The following is a 25,258-nucleotide window of genomic DNA, read 5'->3' on the forward strand; positions in this document are numbered from 1 at the left end:
TGAGTAAATGAGTAAATGTAGGCTGAGGGAGATTAAGGGACTCACGCAAGGCAAATTTGTTCCCCTCTACCACAGAGCTCTGCCTGCTTGAGAAGGGCATCAGCTTTTTTTTTTTCTTTTTTTGGCTGCGTTGGGTCTTCGTTGCTGCGCACGGGCTTTCTCTAGTTGCGGCAAGTGGAGGCTACTCTCCATTGCAGTGCGCGGGCTTCTCATTGTGGTGGCTTCTCTTGTTGAGGAGCTGGGGCTCTAGGCGCACGGGCTTCAGTAGTTGTGGCTTGCGGGTTCAGTAGTTGTGGCTTGCGGGCTCTAGAGCGCAGGCTCAGTAGTTGTGGCGCGTGGCTTAGTTGCTCCCCGGCATGTGGGATCTTCCCGGACCAGGACTTGAACCCGCGTCCCCTGCACTGGCAGGCAGATTCTCAACCACTGTGCCACCAGGGAAGCCCCGGGTCATCACGTTTTATAAAACCTCACACACTAAAAAGGTCCTGTAAGACTCTTTATCTTATAAGGTTCCTGCTGCCCTTATATTTGCATAGCTAAAGGTACTTCCTAGGGCCACCTCTAGGAGGGCTTCTAGTTTTAGATGCACCTTACCAAGCATCATGATATTATATTACATTACCTCATAAAATTATGGCCAACTTTCTTATCTTAAGAATATTAGATACTGGAGGATTGAAACCCATGGCCTTATTTTTTTTTTTTTTTTTTTGCTGTACACGGGCCTCTCACTGTTGTGGCCTCTCCCGTTGCGGAGCACAGGCTCCGGACGCGCAAGCTCAGCGGCCATGGCTCACGGGCCCAGCTGCTCCGCGGCATGTGGGATCTTCCCGGACCGGGGCATGAACCCATGTCCCCTGCATCGGCAGGCGGACTCTCAACCACTGCGCCACCAGGGAAGCCCATCATGGCCTTATTTTAATCAGTAAGTTCAACCTGTCTCTGTCCCACTTTGGTAACTATTTTCCTGAATAGGAACAACACAGACTGACTTGTGTTTCATCCTTGTTATTATTCTCAACTCAACCTCATGTGCCTATTGTGGAATGCAAGAGTGAGAAGGCTGAGAAACAGGGAGGTGAAATAATAAAAGTCTGTTTCATAAATGTCTGTATAAAAGATTTCATATCTCCTGTGAAGGAAGGTCTACCAGGCTTTTTCATAGTTCAGCTCAGAGATGATTCTGTGGCTGTGGAGCTGGCCTTATAGGGATTCTTCACCAACTTGGCACACCGAAAAATCATCACCATTAGGAACAAAAAAAGAAGAACAACAAAGGCAATGGCAAAGCCTTTGTCTACATCAACACTGCTGGACAGGCTTGAATCATCCATGAGAACACACACCTCTTTACCCTTGTCCAGCTGTAGCTACTTCCTCAGGAATGTCTTCAGATTTGTCATATTCCTAGACAAAAGAGGATAAAACAAGTTTACTGGTTTGTATATGTATATATGTATTTTCTTAATAATGCTATGCTGAAACCAGAGGGTTTTCAAAAAAAATTAGCAAGATTTATTTGAGGCACTTGTGAAACTGATAACATTAGTATAGGTGACCTTCAAGAAATACACATATGCAAAAGCGGAAGAAATACTCCAAGGCAAAACATGAGCAATTATGTGTATCTCAGAAATCAACTGGGGCTTCCTTGCTCTGTTAAATCCAGGTAAAATTGTCTTGAACACCCCAGTTCTGTGTTAAGTACAAATCGTTCTCTAATATTTATTCAAATTCTGAGTACTTTAAGTAATTTCTTGTAGGGTCTTAACTTAGTAGGTATGAACATAAAATTGTTTTATTTTTTCTAATCACTATGTGCTGTCATTCCCATGTCTTAATTAAAAATCAGGTATGTCGCAGAAGTGATCAGTTTCAGTTATTAAAACTTAATCGGACTTCCCTGGTGGTCCAGTGGTTAAGAAACTGAGCTTCCAATGCGCGTGGTGTGGGTTCGATCCCTGGTCAGGGAACTAAGATCCTACATGCCGTGTGATGCAGCAAAAAAACCCCAAAAAACAAAAGACAGCTTAATCCACCAAAACAATACTGAAAAGAACAAAGTCAGAGGACTCCCTCTTCTCAATTTCAAAACTCACCATAAAGCTACAGTTATTGAGATAGTGTTGTATTGGCATAAGGATAGACATATAGATCAATGGAATAGAATTGAGAGTACAGAAATAAACTCATATATGTATTGTCAACTGATTTTTGAGAAGGGTGCCAATACCATTCAATGAGGAAAGAAAACAAATGGTGCTTGGACAACTGAATAGCCATATGCCAAAGAATGAAGTTGGACCCTTTCTTCACACCATATATAAATATTAACTCAAAATAGATCAAAGACCCAAATGTAAGAACTAAAACTATAGAACGCAGAAGAAAACAAAGGGGTAAATTTTCATAACTTTGGATTTGGCAAAGGATTTTTAGATATGACATCAAAATCACAGGCAACAAAAGAAAAAAATAGATAAATTGGACTTCTTCAAAATTTAAAACTTTTGAGCTTCAAAAGACACTATCAAGAAAGTGAAAAAACCCACACAATGGAAGAAAATGTTAGCAAATCTTATATCTGATAAGGGATTTGTATCTAGAATATCTAAAGTATTCTTACAACTAAATAATAACACAACCCAATTAAAAATTGGGCAAAGGATGTGAATAGATATTCCTCTAAGGAAGATATACAAATGGCCGATAAGTACATGAAAAAATGCTCAACATCATTAGTCATGGGGAATTACGCTAATCAGCAGGCATAAAGTTTCAGTGAAGCAAGATGGATAAGCTCTAGAGATCTGCTGTATGACATTGCACGTGTAGTGAATGATAATGTATCATACACTTAAAAATTTGTTAAGGTATATCTCATGTTAAGTGTTCTTACCATAGTAAAACAAAATTTGAAAAAAGAAAGAAAGAAAAGAGGTTGGCTGAAGCAGCCTGTGGCAGTAGAGAAGAAGGCAGCGTTGAGATTGAATTGATCAAGGGGGATTTTTTTTTTTCTTGAGGACCAGATACGGACCACAGATAGGGACCAGCCTGGGGGTCACATAAAAGAGGATCTAGCCCAACAGAGCTTCTTGCTAAGATGACGGTTACCTTAATAGAAAATGGCTGGAGGTGAACTCGGATTCAGCATTGTAACGACCAGTCAGAGGAGAAACATTGACCTGGAGGGATCTGCAGTTAGATAACCCTAGTGAGGGAATTTCCGGGGAGCTCACGAAAAGCACATCATGAGCGAAAGAGTCCTGAACATCATCCAAGCCTAGAGAGAAAAAATGTCAATAGATTTGTTGTGAAAAATGGTTTAATGGGTCTTTTGGTGACACACAGAGAAAACTAAAATATTGTTTTATAAAAGATTAATTGGGATGGTGAGGAGATAAATTGCTCTGTGAAACAATATCAAGAATTGCGTTCATAATGGGCAGAGTTGTACCTTGGCAGAGAATTGTAAGGAAGTGTTCCTAAACTGAAGATGAGAGAAAAACTAGTCTGGTAGCTGGAAAATGGGGGAAGATTGGTAGATATTTGTACCGTCTTTAAGATATGTATCTCATCTACGTATGTATTACATTCTTTATGTGCCTTAGCCTTTCTACAGTGCAGAGTCATGTGTATTTTTGCATTGAGCATTTCAGTGGCTTATCACTCTCTACCTCTGTTAATATCCTTTCAGGCCTACTTCCCAAATATGTCTCAGATCAATTCCCTTTTCTTTATCCCTTATGGCCACCCCTGTGCTCTAGGCCATCAAATGCCAGACACCTGCAAATACTCTCTGATCTCCTGAAAACACTCTTATTCTCCTCCAAACCACAAAGCAATCTTTAACAAATGTAAATCAATCAGTCTGCAGATTAAAATCCTTCAGCAGCTTCCCACTGTCTTCAAACTTCTTGATGGGGTTTCAAGGCTGTCCACGATTTGGTCTCATCTTGTTTCCTGCCACTCTCTTCTTTGTACTTTTTTACCCAGCAATGCTGGGCTTCTCACAGTTCCATGAGTTTTGCATGATCCTCCTTTGCCTCCATCCCTTTTCTGTTAACATTATCTTTGCATTACTCCCATCCTTCTACATTCAACTTTTAGGCCTTAGCTTAAATGTTAATTTCCTAGGGAGATATTCTAGTAACATTCACTATAGTTTATTATAGTTAGTTTCTGTCTTCTCTGATAAAATAGTAATCCTACATGAGACTAAGGACCCTATATAATTTTTTTTTTTTTTTTTTTTTTTTTTTTCGGAACGCGGGCCTCTCACTCTTGTGGCCTCTCCCGTTGCCGAGCACAGGCTCCGGACGCGCAGGCTCAGCGGCCATGGCTCACGGACCCAGACGCTCCGCGGCATGTGGGACCTTCCCGGACCGGGGCACGAACCCGTGTCCCCTGCATCGGCAGGCGGATTCTCAACCACTGCGCCACCAGGGAAGCCCTATAATTTGTTTTTTTATCTAAAAGTCTGGCATACATTAGATGTTCAGTAAGTATCTGTTCAATGAATGACAGTAGCACTACACTTTGTAAAGATGCTCATTGAATGAATGAATGACTTTGAGAATGTGGCACTGAATTAAGAAAGGAGAAGACTGTTGCTGATGTAAAAGGATAGTGTTAGCAGAGTGGTAAAGAAGGAATCCAGACTTTAGTGGATTAAGCAGGAAAGGGAGTGAGGAAATGAAGACACCGAGATTTTAAATCGTTTATGAGGAGTTCATCTAGGAAAGAAAGAATAGCAGCTAAAAGCCTATTGCAGAATCAAACGAGGGATTCCTTTTCAAAGGCAGAATGGAAAGGTATCAGGTAGGATGTTTTTGGTTGCAAGAGACAGAGAAGTCCACTTAAGTGAGATTAAATAATACATGAAATTTATTGACTTATAAGACTGAAGTCCAGAGTAAGGATAACTTTAGGTATGGTTGGATCCAGAGATTCAAGGCGTTATCAGGGTTCTGCATTTATATGTCTACCTTTCTTCTATGTTGATTTTATACCCAGGCTGGGTTCCCTGTTGTAACAAGAATGGCTCCAGAAAATCCAGACCTCACATATTCCCCTTTCATATTATCTCCTCTTCATCAATTCCAGAGGAAGAAAGAACACTTTTATATCCGTCAGGATTCTTGTTTGCAAGCGATAGAAACAGGGTTTCCTTTACTTAAGCAAAAAAGGGTATTTATTATAAAGAGATCAGGTGGCTTCCAGAATCAAGCAGAAGGAGAACTGGTCCTATAAAACAAGCAGAAACCAAGAGAGGCCAGGCATTGGGAACCACAGCCAAGGTCAGCACAGGAAAAGTCTGGTTAGGGCACTGTCGGCACTGGACACTACCACAATTGGACACTGCTGCTGCTGAGCACTGCTGCTACCGTCATTGGATACTCTGCCTCTGCCATGCCTGAATTATAAATTGTGTCATCTTTGTGTCATTCAATATTCCAGACCCTGGCTGGAGCATCCGACTGGTCAAGGCTGAGTCATGCCCCAGGACTTAGCCACCACAGGGTGGAAGAGGGAATATTTGGTATCTCTAGGCACTGTAGTGAAAATGATGTTCTGCCTCTCACAGACTCACATAAAGGAAGATTTCCCTCAAGTAAGACGAGGTTTGGGATGTTGAGCAGACCAAAAATGACAAACATCTATTTTTCGGTCTTGGCCCCAATCCAACTATATGCTGTTTATAAGAGACTCACTTAAAATTTAAAGGCATAAAAACATTGAAAGTAAAATGTATGCTAAGTAAATACTCACCAAAAGATAACTGAGGTGCTATATTAATGTCAGACAAAATAGACCTTAAGACCAGAAGCATTATTAGGGATACAGAGGAATAACATTATGATGAAGGGCAAAATTCAGTAGGAAGATGTAACAGTTCTAAATTGTATGCACCTAATAAAATAGTCTCAAGAGAAATAAGAAAACAATAGGACTATAGGGAGAAATTGATAAAAATTGTAGTGGATAATAAACACATTCTTCTCAATCATTGATAGGTCAACTAGACAGAAATCAGTGAAGATACAGAATATTTCATTAATACAATTAACAAGCTTGATTTATAGAACCATGTATTCAACACTGAGCAAACTCATACTTTTCCACATATTGTTTAATCACATTTGAGTTGGCTTTGGGATTTTTTTTGGTAATTTGAAACTAAAAACATCCTAATTCCATGTATTAAATCCTGTTCTGCTTAGAATAGCTAGAATGGTTTCTGTTCTCTGCAAGTAAGCCTTGATGGATATAGATACCAAGCTGAGTTTATCCCAGAAGTAGAAGTGTACTATATATATATGTAAACCATATGAATACCTCAGTTGTTGCAGAAAAAGCATTTGATACATTTCAATACTAATATAAAACACCCATATTAATATTCTTAGCAAAATAGGGGTAGAAGGGAACACCTTTAACCCAATAAAGGTACCAACAACAAAAAATGTATAGCAAACATCCTACTTAATGGTCAAAAGTTGAAAGATTTTCCTTTTAAAATTGGGAACAAGACAAAGATGTTCACTAGCTTCACTTTATTCAACATCATTCTGGACGTTCTAGCCAGTGCAGTAAAATAAGATAAAGAAAGAAAAAAAAGGGCTTCCCTGGTGGTGCAGTGGTTGAGAGTCCGCCTGCCGATGTGGGGGACACGGGTTCGTGCCCCGGTCCGGGAAGATCCCACATGCCGCAGAGCGGCTGTGCCTGTGAGCCATGGCGTCTGAGCCTGCGCGTCCGGAGCCTGTGTTCCGCGACGGGAGAGGCTGCGGCAGTGAGAGGCCCGCGTACCGCAAAAAAAAAAAAAAGAAAGAAAAAAAAGAAAAAACAAAGATTTAAAAGGAAAAAACAAAAATGTTCGTCATTCACAGATGTCATTTCCTTCAGAATAGTCTATAGAAAATATGAGAAATAGGCAATTTAGCAAGGTGTCTGGATGAGATACGTAAGTCAATTGCATTTCTAAATGCCAGTAACAAACAATAAGCAGAAGGAAGAAGAGGGAGGAGGAGGAGGGAGGTGGTGGAGCATGGTGGAGGAGGGGGAGGGGGATGGAGAAGAGAAAGCTCCTGGGTGGCGTGGCGCCCCTGCTCCCCCAGGCGCTGCCCAGCCCCCTGTCAGCCAGGGCTGATCCCCCGCAGATCTTGGCTCTCCTCTCATTTTCGGCCTCACGAATGTTAGTTTGTTCTCACACACGCTCAGCCTGCAGAAACCGTTAGATGTTCTCAGGTCGCCACGAGGGAAGCTGAGGGTCCTGGACTTCACCAGAGCTGTGTCTGGAGGACAGCTCTCTCTTCCAGGTCCAGGATGCCCCTCATCTGTGGGTGCTGGGCACAAGCTGGGTACTCTGTGGGTGCTGTGGTTGCTGGACTGATGTTTGAGGTACCATGAGGACCAGGTGGAGCAATGACCAGTTTGCTAGATTCCTAGAAGTGGAACTGGGGACTGTGGGATTACAGGCTCTCCAGGGCCTAGGCTGGCTATCCCCATCCTGTGTCTGGCTGACCATGCCCACCCTCAAGATTCCTTGATTGCGAAATGAGAAACTCAGGGGCCCTCAACCCTAGTCTCCTTTAGCCTCCACTGGCCAGATGACAAACACTTTACCAGGATAAGGAAACCTGCGTGGGTCCCAACAATCAAAGCTACATCTGTGATGCAGGACACTGCTGTGGACAGTCTCAGTGCTGCAGCTACTACTCTGAATTCTGGTGGTTCTGGCCCGTGTGGACCATCATCATCCTCCTGAGCTGCTGCTGCGTGTGCCACCACCGCCGAGCCAAGCACCGCCGTCAGGTCCGACAGCGGCAACATGAAATCCACCTGATCGCCTACCGGGAAGCCCACAATTACTCAGCGCTGCCATTTTATTTCAGGTTTTTGCCAAACTATTTACTACCTCCTTATGAGGAAGTGGTGAACCGACTCCGACTCCTGCCCCACCATACAGTGCCTTCCAGCTCCAGCAGCAGCTGCCTGCACAGTGTGGCCCTACAGGCGGCAGCCCCCGGGGCGCCGACCCCACCAGGGGCTCCCAGGGGGCTCAGAGCAGCCCCTCGCCCGGGCCCAGCAGAAGCAGCACGCGACCCCCGAGCATCACTGACCCTGAGTCCTCCAACATGCCAGCAGACCCAGCAGTCGAGCCGGAAGGAGAAGTTTTGTGTGCAGGCTTGGCTGGGGGCTATCTCTGGAACTTCTACGGGTGAGCAGAAGGCCCTGCACTGTGGCAGTGGATAGAGGTGCAGCTTACCGCATCTCTCCCCTTTTCATCTGTGCCCACAGGTGATCAGTACCTCCCCCATCCCAAACACACGTCTGCCGGCCTTCACATCTCACTGTTCTCTATGAACAAATGAGGAGGCTGTGGGACCTGAGAAAGGGGAGTCCCGCAGCCTGACTCTCACACAGTATTTTCTCTTGATTCTGAGTAAGTTGTTTTGTTTATTTGTTTGTTTTTTCAAACTGACCATTTGGAAAAAATGCCTTGGTTATCTGTGGTTTTCGTGTCCTTTCCCTGCTCCGCCCCGCCTTGAGTGGGGTAACTAATTTTGTAGCCTATGTAAAGTGTCTAAGTGGCCCAGGTAGGAGGGTGAAGGCAGCCATCCTGAAGGACCACAGGATCCTTATTATTGTAGTTTGGCTTCAAAAACCAGTTGAGTTTTGATAGGAATAATCTGAATGGAGAAAGCAAACTGCCGAAACTAACATTCCCTGTCCAGCCCTGTTCATATGAAGAGTTTGGTTCTTCCCCCACTCTTGAACGATGACATTCAGACTAGGCATTGATGTTATGGTAAGAAAGGAAGGTGTATATATATATATATATATATATATATGTGTGTGTGTGTGTGTATATATATATATGTATATATATGAATACACATGTATATATGCGTATATATATATGTATATATACACATACACATAATATAGACAAATCCAAGGCTGTGAGGTGAACGAGTGTCTGAGTTTGGAGTCCACAAAACCAAAATCCATGTTGAACAAAGTGCAGTCCATATACAGTGACTTTTTGGATAACCTGTGTGTGTCTGTTGTGTGTGAGCCCGCAGCCCTGTTTTCCTGTGATTACACTTTGAACGGCAGCCTCTCTGCTCACGTTACCCACGCGTTTGGAGCAGGCGCAGCCCTCTCAAGGTAATTTGTTTTACGCATTTACTGTTTACTGAGCAAATGTCTGACTGTGCGCTTGAGTGTACTCAGCAGCGCTGTCGGCGGCAGTCCCCACGTTTGCCAGAGATCCTGTGCTCCAAGTAGAGGTTTTACTTTACCCATCACTGCAATTTGCACATTGCTCCATGGACACTCAGAGGCCTGTGTTCTGCTCCCTGTAAACGGAAACATGCTCTGAGCCTGTTTGCCTCCCTCAGCTGCTCCTGGCCCTCGGCCTCAGCCCCCCGGGGGTATCCACAACCGCTTGGGACAGAAGGCCAGGGTGGAACCTCCGACAGAAGCTGGACTGGATCTTCAGTGTCCAGCTTGGACTGGCTGTGGCCCAGACGTCAGCCCAGCCCAGAATTGCCAGGAGGGTTTGGCGGCCACCACAGTGCCGTAGGGCTTACCTCCCTCTGCTGAGGTCCAGCGCGTGGCTGATGTGTGGCGAAAGTGGGCAGAAATGTGCCACAGCCCTCAGATGCCTTTCCTGCCACCTTTTGGTTTTTGTTTTTTGTTTTTGTCTCAAACAACTCACTGAAGTGTCTCAAAGGAGATCAAGTTTTACCAAAATGAACCCTGCTTGAGTTAACTGGTCGAAGGGATGGATTCTGGCCCTGTCAGGATTCCTTCTCCAGTCAGAGTGGGGAACTGGTCCACGTGTTTACTGCTGGGTTCACTGCAGCATCCAACCCAAAAGGCATGAGAAGAAGAAAACGCAACGGGTGGAGCTGGGCTCGAGTCCAGCGTCACAGTCTGGCCCCTGCTACATGAGGCTGCCCTGCATGACGAAAGATGGAAGTAGGGAGCTGAAGGACTTGGGAGGGGGCCGGGGAGATGTGAGGGAGTCTTGTGTTCCAGGTGAACGAGAAGAAAGGGGTTGGTTGAGGGTTTGGTGCTACAGTCGGAAGATTTGCAAATGCTAACACATTCCCCTGTGAGGCACATCACCCTTTGTCAGTTATTGTGAATATGTGTATTTTAAGCAATAAGATTCAGTTGGTCAGACTTTTCTGGGCAGTCTCGGTGGTGCATTTCCTGTGCTGTGATTGTTCTGAAGACGGAGTGGCTCTAACCACTGTGAGAAGCCCAAATAAAATCGATCCCCGAAAAACAAAACAAAACAAAACAATAAGCAAATGTAATTTAAAAAAGACACCGCTGGGAATTCCCTGGTGGTCCAGTGGTTAGGACTCAGCACTTTCACTGCCGTGGCCCAGGTTCAATCCCTGGTTGAGGAACTAAGATCTTGCAAGCCATGTGCCGTGGTCAAAAAAACCAAAACCAAAACAACTCGTTATTTACAATAGCATAAGAATATATAAGGTATTTAAAAATAAATCTAAGAAAAGTTGAGCAGGACCTGTTTGGAAGAAATTATCAAACTTTACTGAAAGTCATTAAAAACACCTAAGTAAATAGAGAGATATGCCATATTTATGGATTCAACATGGTAGAGCTTTAATTCCAACTCTCCCCAAACTAACCTTTAGAGGCAGTGTAACTCCACCAAAATCCCATCAGGGTTTTTAGAGAAAACTGACAAACTGATTTTCTTAATTGTATATGGGAGCTCACAGGCCCAAGAATTAAAAAGACATTCTAAAGAAAAAGAATAGGGTGGGGAGATTTCCCATATCAGTTATTAAGGTTTATTACAGAGCTATAGTATTTTTGACATGGGGTATATGTACATGTGTAGATAATAGACTATTTGAGCAGACTAGAAAGCCCAGAAACAAATTGCACATTTAGGGAAACTTAAGTTATAACAGAATGGGCATTTTTGACTGCAGAAAAAGAATGGACTATTTAATAAGTGATACTGGAAAATAGGATATCCATTTAAAAAAACACATCTAAAAAAAAAAAAAAAAAAAAAAAAAAACACATCTATGGTCAAGAGCAAACTTTAAAACGTTTAGAAGAAAATACAGAATGTTTTTTTGACCTCAGAATAGGAAAAGATCTCTTAAACCAGACACAAATGGTACAACATATATTTTAAAAGATGGATAAGTTTAACTTCAGAGTTAAGAACTCCTGATCACCACAGACATGATAAAGTAAGTAAAAATACAAGTCACAAACTCGGAGAAACATATTTCTAAAAAAGGATTAGTATCCAAAGTTAGAAAAATAACTCCTCCAACTGAATAAGTAAAGGACAAATAATAGGAAAATTAGCAAAAGACATGAACTGGCATTAAAAAAAAAGAAACATGAAAGGTACAAAAATATATGAAAAGGTGTTCAAGTTCACTAGTAATCATTGAAATACAGATGTTAATTTTTTATCGACTAGATTGGTAGACATTAAGAAGTCTGATAATACAAAGTGTTGGCAAGGATGCAACTCATCCAAAGTTCTTATACACTGCTGATCAGTGGTATCAAAGTACAGATTGATAAAAATCCCCTGTAGAAAACCATCTATCATTACCTCTTAAAGTTGAATATACATATTCTCCACAAACCAACAATTCCACTCCCGTATATATACCAGGAGAAATATAAAAGAATGCTATTGTGGCATTGCACATACAAGCAAAAACCAAACAACTCAAACGACCACAGCCTGGAGAATTATCACAAAAATTATGGCATAGTCACAATCGCATATTATAAAGTAGTGAAAAGAATGAGTGAACGATCTAGAGTTGCATCCAATAATATGGGTGACTCTTAGAAACATATTAGTGAGTGAAAGAAGCAAATTACAGAAGATTGCATACATTATTATATTATTTTTATAAATCTCAAAATAAAACACTATTTACAATAACAATACACTATTTAGGGATGCATACCTATGTGATAAATCTATTTTTGAAAAAGCAAAGGAGGGAATTCCCTGGCAGTCCAGTGGTTGACACTTGGCACTTTCACTGCCGTGGCCCAGGTGCGCAGCCAAAAAAAAACAAAAAGCAAAGGAGTGATATAGAAAATTCAGGATAATGATCACTTCTGGGAAGGAGGCAGGAAGATGATTTAAAGGAAAGAACACACAGGTAGATGCACTGAAATGGTAATGCTATATGTTTTAAACTGGGTAATGGATTCATAATAGTTCATTTATTACTATGTTTCATAACTAATATGTTACATATCTTCTTTTGAATGTATCAAGGGACTTCCCTGGTGGCCCAGTGGGTAAAAACTCCCCACTCCCAATGGAAGGGTCATGGGTTTGATTCCTGGTCGGGGAACTAGATCCTGCATGCTGCAACTAAGAAGCCCACATGCCACAACTAAGGATCCTGCATGCCACAACGAAGATCTTGTGTGCAGCAACTAAGACCCGGCACAGCCAAAATAAGTAAATAAATATTTTTTAAAGTATTAGGCTTGAAGAAGGCAGGGAAAAGAACAATTTTTCCTGCACTGCAAGTATATTATCAGAAATCCAAAGTTCTTTGGCATACAGAACTCATTGGCTCCAGAGATCACTATGTGTTCGTGGGGGTGTCCTCTGAAGAGCCGAAGAGGGAACAGCTTAGAGAGAGCTCATTGGAAACTCTTGCTTGTCCATGCAATTCTTGGTTTCAGAGGGGCAAAGAAAGGGCTTTCCTTCCAGGTAAGTCAACCCCCAATGAGAACAATTCAATGGCAGTCATGAAATATAACATGGTAGTGGAGAGCATGAATTCTGTAGTCAGTCCCTCTGGATTTGGATCCTGGCTCTAATAAAGCTTGGTGATCCTGAGCAAGTTACTTAACTTTTTAGAGCCTTGGTTTCCTCATCTGTAAAATGGGGATAATAATACAATAATCCTATGATGCAGATGTTGAAATTAAATAAATAAGTGTATGTAGAACACAGAACAGTGCCTGGCACTTAACAACTGCTATATAAGTGTTTGCTATTATTATCCTCCCTGGGTTTACTATGTTCCTCATTTCTTGCACCTTTTCTCTTGCTATGGAGTGTCTGGAAGTCAATGCTGTTTTACTTTTTCATTCAAGTGGAGTTCTAGAGCAAACTCTTCCCATATCACAGTTGTGCAGTATTGATAGTGTGTAACAGCAGCAGAGAGGGGAGGCTAAGAAGTTCCACAGTTCAAAGTGCTGACAACTACTCTGGGTTACATACAGTTCATTTGGTGCTAGAAATGTAATAGATATTCAATGTATGATACGACTTGAAGAAAGGATTCCAGTTTAAGCTTAGCCTGTGTGTGTCCCAGAATTTAAGTGTCAAAACAAGCCTTGGGACTTCCCTGGTGGTGCAGTGGATAAGAATCCACCTGCCAATGCAGGGAACGCGGCTTTGAGCCCTGTTCTGGGAAGATCCCACATGATGCGGAGCAAATAAGCCTGTGCACCACAACTACTGAGCCTGCGCTCTACAGCCCGCGAGCCACAACTACTGAGCCCACGTGCCACAGCTACTGAAGCCCGTGCACCTAGAGCCCGTGATCCGTAACAAGAGAAGCCACCACAAGGAGAAGCCCGCGCGTGGCAACGAAGAGTAGCCCCTGCTCGCCACAAACTAGAGAAAGCCCATGCGCAGCAACGAAAACCCAACATAGCCAAAAATAAATAAAATTAAATCTTTAAAACAAACAAAAAAAACAAGTCTTTATGATGGTTGGGAATTGGTCTTCCAGACATTTGGTTTATTTCTAATTAGAAATTTCCCTGGTGAAAAATTCATCCTAAGGGAAGAGATAGTCTAGGTTGTGGGTTTAGCTAGAGTCAGAGCAGAGGTAATATTGTATTGACTGTATTCTGACAATACAGTCTGTATTATTGACTGTATTCTGACAATACAGTCTCTATGAGGTAAAGTGTTTTTTGACCCACCTCTTCTGAGTTCACGCAAACCTCAGTCCTAGGGTATGGGAGAGTCAAGAAATTCTCCTTTATCGTTGCTCTTGTCACTTTATTTTACCTACAGACTTGTGTGGTTTGGGAACTAGAGATTGCAAACAGATCCGTCTCTATTACTATATGAACTCTATCAACTTTCAATTTACTTTCAATGCACCACTTACCATTTAATAAGTAAAGCACAAAAACTAGGTTCTGTGGGCATAAAAAGATATATAGCAAGGCCTGATTTCTGTCTTTAGGAAACTTACAGTCTGGTATGGGAGATGACATATCCATACAACTATGACAGCGGTATTAAAATGATAAATGCCAGAACAGAAGGTAGTGGGCCTCTATGAAATTGTCTGGCCCACACTTCCCCTCCTGTCCATCCATATGGCTATTGTGAGAGCTGCCGTGTTCTGACATGGCTCCACCATGCTGGCTGCCACAGTTCAACAGTCTGGGGTAGACATCCAAGCTGGGCCAAAGCGCTTCTCTTGAATTTTTGTAACTGGAATGGGAAATGCATCCTGGCGCTTACTAGGTATTCAATATGTACTTGCTGATAATTGAGTTGTAGTGAGAAAAGCAATTTCATTGCAGTTTTAATACCATGCCTGTGTGTTTATCCATTTGTATATACCTCAGATGTCACTTTCTAGATATATTTCTTTAATATCTCATTACATTTGCAGGCATGTACTTTCTCTTTATTCATCATTACAGTTCCTCAAAAAGGTCATATTATTTTACCCTGGTACTTACATATCTCACTAGACCCTTTACAGTCTGGATAGTTCATTAATTTTCCAACTTCTCTCCATTATTGCATTTCAAGAGACTTGTGTTTCTATCATTTATTCTCCTTACTACAGATTTCTAGCTATGATTTTATATACTATGTAAACCATCTTCATTTTATAAAGTTAAAGAGAAAAATAAATAAATATATATACCTCCTGAATGAAAATAAATAATTCCAAAGCAATCGCTGATAAAAGTGTGAAAGGGACCCAAAGGGAAGAATCAGGAATGTTTCACTGAAGAGGCAAATACCTGAATTGAATTGAGGCCTGAGAATGAGTAGGAGTTTACCAAGCTGATAAACGTGGGAAAGGGGAGAAGCAGGAGAGAAGATAGTTCAAGTACAAACATGAAAGTTTAAGGGAGGACAGCATAGTATGTTTGAGAAACAGTAAGTGTTCAGTAAGTATTTGAGATGTATTCTCCCACTGAATGGGCAGAAGCAGTATCCTAGGGGCCTTATATGTCACTTTAAAGACTCTGGACTCAACTTTGCAATCAGTGGGGAGCCATTAAAAGCTTTTAAGCATGGAAATTATACCATTAGATGGTGGTTTTAGAAATATTAGACTGACAGGAATATGGAGGGTGCACGAGACAACAATTAACCTGAAATTCTTCCATTAATATGAGCTTCTAGAGGGCAAAAATCTCAAAGTTTTTCTTTTTGTGACTTCTCGCAACATAGATTAACACAGTGCCCACACCTAGTAGGAAATGTTTGTTGATGTAGAGACTCCAGTGTCAGAAGGAACACTTTGCTCCTCTTGGGTGATGAGAATGGACAGGATGACCCTTGTCTGATTAACAAACTCAGCTGGGGTAGGATTAGTCATAGAAGTCTTTCTACAGGTGATGGTCAAGCTCAATCTGGAGGAAGGAAAGTACACTCCAAATGAAGGAACAGTGATAGAGACAAGGAAGCATGGGAACTTTTGGGGAAATACTGCTTAATTCAGTATGTTGGAGCTGACAATACATGAAAATGAAAGGTATAAAATCACAGAATCTCAGAGTTGGAAGGAACCTTTAAAAGTAATCTTGTCGCATCAGCCTTCTAATCATTCCTGCAAAGCCCCTGGGGGTAGGGTGAATTTAAAGGTACTGGTGTGGCATATGCTCAGGTGGCAAAAACATGGGACTGAAGTTTAGGCGTAAAGAAGAGCGAGATCTTTAGAGCTGATAGTCACCCAAGGACAGGATAGTTGAATCACAGGAGTAGATGAGATGGTCAAAGGAGAATTAGAAACAAGTGAATGTCTGCATTTATGGTGGAGGAAAGAGGTCAAGGAACCACAGATGGAATAGTTACAAGTAGGAAAACTAGAAGAGATGGGAGAATTTCAGGGAGGGGGCGGTTTGCAAACAGCCTTGTATGCTAGAGAGGCACGGACAACCTTCAATGTCTGGAAATTTGAAAACATCAAGTTATCTTTGATTCTCCTTCTCCTCTAATTACATCTGAATTCCTGAACTTTGAATCAAAGGTCTCTAGTTTACTTATTCAAACTTCTCACTCATAGCTGCCAAATTTCAACAAACTAATTTTGCCCCTGTTAGGCTATCTTTCCTCTCCCTTAAAAAGTAAAACACATTCTTATTGAGAAGAGAAAAGAGAAAGGATGATGTTGTTTTGGTTTCAAGTATGACATGTATGTTCTTGGCTTTTATTTTCAAATGTATGGATCTGATCCAGGTTTTATAGGGTCTGAAGTTTATACAAGTTGGAGGTCTCTCTTTAAGAAAAAAAAAGATTTTTAATACAAAATTAGGTTTAAAGTTTTTAGAATGGGAAAAGATCACAATAAATTATTGGAGACTTGGATATTCAGTTTCCATTCTTCTGAAAACTCTTAGATAAAATAGCTTTTCTTGACAGATACAAATGACAGATAAAGTGGTAAATTCAAGATCTGTTTTCCAAAGAGAAGAACTGCCCTAGAATTTTTTAAAGTAGCACTTAAGTTCCTGTTTTGTTTTGGTTGAATAGCAGCACTGCTCGGGACTAGCATAGGGAAAAAGAGGTAGGGCCTGAATCTATTGGTTTATGTAAAATTTGGTCTTGCTAAAATAAGAAACAGAATAACCATACTTACTTACAAATCTATAGCAATGTCAGTCCCTCTTTCACTTAACACTTTCCAGAAAGATCAATCACCTTCTCCTTTCCTTGTGTTCTCTTCCCAAGTCACTTAATTTTTCCCATCTGTAGTGCCCTATATTTCTTTTCTGTTTTTAAACATTTTTATTGGAGTATAATTGCTTTACAATGGTGTGTTAGTTTCTGCTTGATAACAAAGTGAATCAGTTATACATATACATATGTTCCCATATCTCTTCCCTCTTGCTATATTTCTTATAAAAAAACCCCAAAAACCAAAAATCCCAAAACTTAAAAAGACCCAGATTCTTTCGTGGCCATAAGTTTAGTCTGAAGGGAGAGGTGATGGTGAAGAACTACAATAATGAAGATTTCTTAACGATAATCCCTAAAATCGAAGACTTCCTCTAGCTAATAGGACTAACAGAAGTTCCACCTAATTTGCCTCAAACACGACTGTGCCCAAGATATCCCCTCTCAAATGAAAATTTCGCTTTTCAAAAATTCTCTAAGGAAAAAAACCTCTTTACTTCCCTCAGTCGTATCCCTAGTATTCCCCAAGCTTGTAGAAAGGTGTTATTAAATTCAGAAGAATTGTTGGAATTATTCCCATAAAAACTTTACCAGGAAGGTAATACAGGTAGTTATTTACCTTTTGAGAGAGTGATATCCAAGGCTGGCTGTTGGTAGGGCAGTCTCCTCCTACTCAAGCACATCTCTTGGCAGCCTCTCCTCTTTTCATCAACCCCTTCTTACAAAAGGAGAGTGGTTGGTGGCTCTCTCCCTTCCCCACTCCCACACTGAACTCAGAAGCGTCATGAATAGTTCAACTAAAACAGGATCAAGTTTCAGACACTCCCATAGTGGGTGAGAAAATGATCCCACTAGATTAAATTGGAGCCTAGATCAGTAGAAGTATATTTCCACAACTCTGCTAGGGCTGGGGCAGCCAAGGTTAATGGCTCAAGTAATACCTTTTAAGTAGGATCACATGGGTGGTAGAAGTTGGGTCAGTAGCCAGCTTTTTTGATCTCTGCGATGATTCTCTGCACTAGTAGCATCACCTGAGAAATTGTTAGAAATGTGAATTATTGAACCCCTATTCCAGCTTTAATGAATCAGGAACTTTGGAGGTGTCGGCACCTGTGTTTTAACCAGCCCTTCTGGTTACCTGCAATGTATGCTTAAGTTTGAGAATTACTTGCCAACAAGATCAGTGAAGCTCTAAAATCTCCCCTTTTCCTCAAAAAGAATTTACTTAGGACATTTGGATCAGAAAAGTCAAAACTATTTCACTTAGCATTAGTTATTATACATGTACATAAACTTCAAATGCAAAATTTACTGCTATTTCCTCTTAGGTTTTATTTGGTTCATTTAAAAAACTTCCATAGGATGTGTGTGCCTGTGTGTGTGTGTGTGTGTGTGTGTGTGTGTGAGAGAGAGAGAGAGAGAGAGAGTGTGTGTGTATGCTTATAAGTATACAGAATATTTCTGGAGGGACGCACTCCAGGGCTTCAAGGTGAGAATTGGGTGGCTTATATTGTACCACGGGCATATTATCTAGTCAAAATTAATTTGTTTCAATTAGACAAAATTTTAAACTATCATCACACCTTAAAAAAGTAACTATCCTGAAAGATGTGCTATATTTAATAAATATTTACTGAATGCCTACTGTGTGTCAGTCACTGTGCTGGATCCTGAGGACAGAATGGAGAACGAAGTGTAGTCCCAGCCCTCAAACTTTTATTTTCCCAGAACACTAATTATAGCAATTAAAAAATATTTTCAGTTTCCAAATTTCTTTTGAATTTGCCCGTACCATTTCGAATTGTGTGAAGGAACTGAGGGAAGGTAAGGGTATTATCTCTTTCTTTCCAGGAAAAACTAAAGCCTGAAACAAAACCACTCACTATAATAGGTACCATCTATTTAGTGATGGACCTTAAAACAAAATTGTTATATCTTTCTGTTTTGCATAATTATAAGTGTAATGTAAAGTCATAGTACATTCGGGGCTTCCCTGGTGGCGCTGTGGTTGAGAGTCCGCCTGCCGATGCAGGGGACACGGATTCGTGCCCCGGTCCGGGAAGATCCCACATGCCGCGGAGCGGCTGGGCCCGTGAGCCATGGCCGCTGAGCCTGCGCGTCCGGAGCCTGTGCTCTGCAACGGAAGAGGCCACAACAGTGAGAGGCCCGCGTACCGCAAAAAAAAAAAAAAAAAAAAAAAGAAAAAAAAAAAAGTCATAGTACATTCAAACATTACAGACATACACACCAAAAGGTAGAAATCTCCTATTAATCCCACTCTCTAGAGATATACTGTTAACAGTTTGGTGGATTTCTCCAGCTTCAATTTCTATATTTACCATAATTTATTATTATTTACAAAATAATACTTATTTTATGCTTTTTCATTTAACAGTATATCTTGGACATCTTTCCATTTTAATACATATAAATCCATTTCATTCTTTTTAATGGCTGCTGAGCACGCAGGTACTCCATTACATAGATATCCCATGGTCCATTTTTTCTATAAATAGGCATTTGGGCTGTCTCAAAAAATTTTTTTAATTAATTAATTTATTTGTTTTTGGCTGCATTGGGTCTTCGTTGCTGCGCACAGACTTTCTCTAGTTGTGGTGAGCGGGGGCTACTCTTCGTTGCGGTGTGTGGGCTTCTCATTGCGGTGGCTTCTCTTGTTGCGGAGCACGGGCTCTAGGCGCGTGGGCTTCAGTACTTGTGGCTCACAGGCTCTAGAGCTCAGGCTCAGTAATTGTGGTGCGCAGGCTTAGTTGCTCCGTGGCATCTTGCTCTGTGGGATCTTCCCAGACCAGGGCTCGAACCCGTGTCCCTTGAATTGGCAGGCGGATTCTTAACTGCTGTGTCACCAGGGAAGTCCCTTGAATTTCTTATTATTATACCAACATTGCAATGGATATCCTGTACATATATCTCTGGGTACTTGTGGAAATATTTTGTGGGATGCATTCCTCAAAATATTAGAAATATAAATGCTGAGTTACAGGTTATGAACATCCAGAATTTTAATAGGTATTGCCAAATTACACACTAAAATGGTTATAGCAATTTGTGCTTCATTCTTGTTTTTTTAACGGTGTCACCAATATAGATTACTTTCAATCTCTGAAATACTTGTCCATCCAACAGGCAAAAAATAATATCTTAGTTTCTTAGAAACTTGCATTTCCCTAAATACTATGGTATTTGAAGCTCTATTGTTTGAACATCTTTTGTAGATTTCCTGTAACCTATCCTTTCCCTTCTTTTAACTGGGCTATTCATCTTTCACTTACTGATTTGAAGAATATATGAATTCTTATATATTCTTATATATATACATATACATATATATTAAAATATATTTTTACTTATAACTTTTTTTGATTTGTGCTTTTCCTAGTTCCTATCCTCTACCACTCCCAATCCCTCATATTTTTTGTGTGTGTTATAAATTTATTTATTTATTTGTTTTTGGGTCTTCGTTGCTGCGCGCGGGCTTTCTCTAGTTGCGGTGATCGCTTTGTTGCAGTGCTCGGGCTTCTCATTGCAGTGGCTTCTCTTGTTGCGGAGCGCAGCTCTAGGCGCACAGGCTTCAGTAGTTGTGGCTCGTGGGCTCAGTAGTTGTGGCACACGGGCTTAGCTGCTCCGCGGCATGTGGGATCTTCCCGGACCAGGGCTCGAACCCATGTCCCCTGCATTGGCAGGCGGATTCTTAACCACTGCGCCACCAGGGAAGTCCCAATCTCTAATTTTTGAATCTGCTCTTTATCAACATCAGCTTCCAGAATTCAACCTCTTTTCTCAGCCCAATAACCTCTTTCTGGCTTCTCTTGTTTCCCTGAGCAGTCTCACCCCCTTCCAGACACTGGTAAACTATACTTCTCCTGCAGCTCTAGAATCTTCCATTCCCAAGATACTGATCTAATTTGTCAGTCATTTCTCCAATTCTGGGTAAATTGCTCTGTTTCCTTTCTTTCCTCAGGCTTCTGAGTATTGGCAGAGAAAGTAATAACAATGCTCCATAGTTTCACGAAAATTTATGCCTTCTCACTTTGGGCTCTCAGAGCATTTGACAATCTTTGTATCATACTTTTTTTTTTTTACATCTTTATTAGAGTATAATTGCTTTACAATGGTGTGTTAGTTTCTGCTCTATAACAAAGTGAATCAGTTATACATATACATATGTTCCCATATCTCTTCCCTCTTGCGTCTCCCTCCCACCCTCCCTATCCCACCCCTCCAGGCGATCACAAAGCACCGAGCTAATCTCCCTGTGCTATGCAGCTGCTTCCCACTAGTTATCTACCTTAAGTATTCATACTTTTTTATCCATACACTTCCTAACCAATTGCCTACAGCTGTACAGCTACAACCAACACCATTTCTACCTCTTATTCTCAGTGGAAGTTTCAGCTATTATTTCTCTTTGAGCATTGAAGCCATTGCACATGTGTTGTCAATTTCTCTTTCTTCTAGTTCAAAATGTTTATACATTTTCAGTAAAAGGGTGCCTTGGTTTTTCCGAGACTAACACTTCCGCACGCAGCCCAACCTATCTCCTGGTCCCTACTAAGATCAGTCTTACTTGTTTTCTTGAGCATATATATTTTATTGCATTTTTAAATTGTATTTTTCATTTGCCCCTTTCCACAAGCTCAGTCTGTAGACATATTTTTATATCTCTACCCCTACCCTATGCCTCACCCCAAACTAATGTTTGATTATATTCTCTCAATTGCCGTATTTCTTGAGAAAATGGTGTATGCTAACAGCCTGCCTGTATTTACCCACTTTCTATTCACGTCTCACTCATCTGAACTATGGGTTTCACTCCTTCTACTTCCCTTAGGTTTGTTCATCCTCATCTCTGAACATATGATGCTGTTTCTCAAACTCTTTTATCTGGAAATTCCTTTGACTTCCATTGCCCTGTTCTTTCCAGGTTGCCTCTTCCTTCTTCTATAACCTGAAACAGGCATTTCTTTTTTTTTTTTAATTGAAGTACAGTTGATTTACAATGTTGTATTAGTTTCTGATGTACAGCAAAGTGATTCTGCTATACATACATATATATATATTCTTTCTCATATTCTTTTCCATTATGGTTTATTACAGGATATTGAATAGAGTTCCCTGGGATCTACAGTGGGAACTTGTTGTTTATTTTATATATAATAGTTTGTATCTGCTACTCTCAAACTCCTAATTTATCTCTCTTCCCTTTCCCCTTTGGTAACCATAAGTTTGTTTTCTATGTCTGTGAGTCTGTTGCTGTTTTGTAAATAAGTTCATTTGTATCACATCTTAGATTCCACATATATGTGTTATCATATGATATTTGTCTTTCTCTTTCTGAATTACTTCAGTATGATAACCACTAGGTTCATTCGTGTTACTGCAAATGGTATTATTACATTCTTTTTTTTAATGACTGAGTAGTATTCCATTGTATATATATACCACATGTTCTTTGTTCATTCATCTGTGGATGGACATTTAGGTTGCTTCCATGTCTTGGCTATTGTAAATAGTGCCGCTATGAACATTGGGATGCATGTATCTTCTCGAATTATAGCTTTGTCTGGTTATATGCCCAGGAGTGGGATTACTGGATCATATGGCAACTCTATTTTTAGCTTTTTAAGGAACCCCCATACTGTTTTCCATAATGGCTGTACCAATTTACACTCCCACCAACAATGTAGGAGGGTTTCCTTCTTTCCACACCCTCTCCAGCATTTATTATTTGTAGACTTTTTAATGATGGCCATTCTGACTGGTGTGATGTGATACCTCATTGTAGGTTTGATTTGCATTTCTCTAATAATTAGCGAAGTTGAGGATATTTTCATGTGTCTGTTGGCCATCTGCATGTCTTCTTTGGAGAAATGTGAATTTAGGTCTTCTGCCCTTTTTTCTTTTTCTTTTTTTTTTTGCGGTATGCAGGCCTCTCACTGTTGTGGACTCTCCCGTTGCGGAGCACAGGCTCCGGACGCTCAGGCCCAGCGGCCATGGCTTACGGGCCCAGCCGCTCCGCGGCATGTGGGATCTTCCCTGACAGGGGCACGAACCTGCATCCCCTGCATCGGCAGGCGGACTCTCAACCACTGCGCCACCAGGGAAGCCCTTCTGCCCATTTTTGATTGGGTTCTTTTTTGTTATTGAGTTGTATGAGCTGTTTGCATATTTTGGAAATTAAGCCCTTGTTGGTCGCATTGTTTGCAAATATTTTCTACCATTCCATAGGTTGTTGTTTCATTTTGTTTATGGTTTCCTTTTCTGTGCAAAAGCTTATAAGTTTGATTAGGTCCCATTTGTTTATTTTTGCTTGTATTTCTATTGCTTTGGGAGACTGACATAAGAAAATGTTGCTACAATTTACATCAGAGAATGTTTTGCCTATGTTCTCTTCTAGGAGTTTTATGGTGTCATGTCTTATTAAATATATTTAAGTCTTTAAGCCATTTTAAGTTTATTTTTGTGTAGGGTGTGAAGGAGTGTTCTAACGTCATTGATTTACTTGTGACTGTAACAGGCATTTCTTGAGGTGTTCTTTGTGTCCTTTTTCTTACCTGTTTTAGTTTTTGTGCTATCATTCCTGCAACCACAAGTCTCTTGTGGCTGATGTACAAATTTAGGTCTAGGTCCTATCCTCTCTTTTGCACAGATGTCCTGTAATTCCATACACTTAATAAGCATTTTTACCTGGTTTTCCCACCAAGCATTCCAACAACTGAACTTCAACTGAACAAATCTGAACTTCCAGTTAGCATCTGTCTCTGTCATTGATATCATCCAAAAGACTTCTTTGACATCACAGCTTCCTTTCATTCCATATACAATTACATGGTAGGCCTTGTTGATTATTCTGTCACAACAGTATTTGTGGCAATCATTTTCTTTTCAGTTCCATTGACCTATGTCAAGTCCTTGTAATTTCTCCCCTGGATTTCTGAAAAAGTAGAATCCACCTAAGTGGATTTCCTGCTTGTAGTCTCTCCCTTCCCCAAAATAACCTGGATCAGTGTTCCTTAAAATTTTAACTTCAAGAGGTAGTATTTCCAGATAAAAGATGAATATTTTTAATTATAAATATGTCACATGCAATATTTAGAACACACTGATACTAAAAATTTATTTGTTGTTTATCTGAAATTCAAATTGACTGGCCAGCTTATATTTTTATTAGCTAAATCTGGCAACTCTATCTGGAGAGACTAAGTAAAACTGATGTATCTGCAGACCACCATTTTAAGTAATTAAAAAAACTGGCTTACCATGAACTTACCAAAAGACTTGTGATAGTTAAAAATTTAATAGTAGTAATGGTAACTGTTTAATATTGGCAAGCTGAATACACGTGCAATAGGGCAGGTTTCACAATTGACTTCTTAATTTTTATTTCTACTAAAATTAGAAAATCTAAATGCACAATGAGCTTGTCAGATATTGCAATGAGTGTTAGGTGGCTACTAGATAATTCCGAACAGTTGAATCTAGCGTGGATCTAGCATCATGAGGAGCTTCTAATTGAAGACAGCTTTTAGTAGTGTTAGATCCTAAGTAGAAGAGCATATGGCAACCTAAAAAATTGAAGTTTCAAGTTGAGAAAGAGTAGGAGTTGTATTCAATTGCATGGATTGCATTCAGCTCTGAAAAGCATTTTTTCCATACAGTTGCAACATTTGGATGTGGTTGAAAATATGTTGAATAATGTGTCGTCCATTTTTTTCTCTTAATAAGAAAGAAAATTATCATGTATTGGGAAATAATAAACTCCTGGAAGTAAAGGCATTTGCATAAAAGTCTGGTTTTCTTACAAAACCCTGATACTTTGTTTTTTTAAAAAAAATTTATTTATTTATTTTTGGCTGCGTCGGGTCTTTGTTGCTGCGCACAGGCTTTCTCCAGTTGCAGAGAGGGTGTGGTACTCTTCCTTGCGGTGCATGGGCTTCTCATTGCGGTGGCTTCTCTTGTTGCGGAGCACAGGCTCTAGGCGCATGGGCTTCAGTAGTTGTGGCTTGTGGGCTGTAGAATGCAGGCTCAGTAGCTGTGGCACACAGGCTTAGTTGCTCCACAGTATGTGGGATCTTCCCGCACTAGAGCTTGAACCTGTGTCCCCTACATTGGCAGGCGGATTCTTAACCACTGCACCACCAGGAAAGTCCCGAAAAATCCTGATACTTTGTTCCTAACATTAAAAATCATGGCATTTAGAATTTGAAGTAATAATTCAGGTTAATAAAAAAAATGAAAATGTTGCTCAGATAAGCCATTTGAACAAGTCTACTTGGAAAAATTAGAATAGTTTTT

General features: G+C 40.6%; 1 protein-coding gene and 1 pseudogene across 1 annotated transcript; one reads left to right on the forward strand and one right to left on the reverse strand.

The window, feature by feature from the left end:
• Positions 1-1,166: 1,166 nt before the first annotated feature.
• CTXND2 (cortexin domain containing 2) lies at positions 1,167-1,334 on the reverse strand. Its single transcript, XM_049693927.1, has one exon. It carries the CDS (start codon positions 1,332-1,334, stop codon positions 1,167-1,169), a length of 168 nt encoding a protein of 55 aa, XP_049549884.1.
• Positions 1,335-7,326: 5,992 nt separating this feature from the next.
• Positions 7,327-8,225, forward strand: LOC101286675 (WW domain binding protein 1-like; annotated as a pseudogene).
• The last annotated feature ends 17,033 nt before the right edge of the window (positions 8,226-25,258 follow it).

The sequence above is a fragment of the Orcinus orca genome, chromosome 1, assembly GCF_937001465.1.
Source record: "Orcinus orca chromosome 1, mOrcOrc1.1, whole genome shotgun sequence".
NCBI classification, from domain to species: Eukaryota; Metazoa; Chordata; class Mammalia; order Artiodactyla; family Delphinidae; genus Orcinus; species Orcinus orca.

Bases quoted from the DNA above. Each gene is read 5' to 3' on its own strand.
- CTXND2 (XM_049693927.1), bottom strand. From the start codon at position 1,334: ATGGATGATTCAAGCCTGTCCAGCAGTGTTGATGTAGACAAAGGCTTT.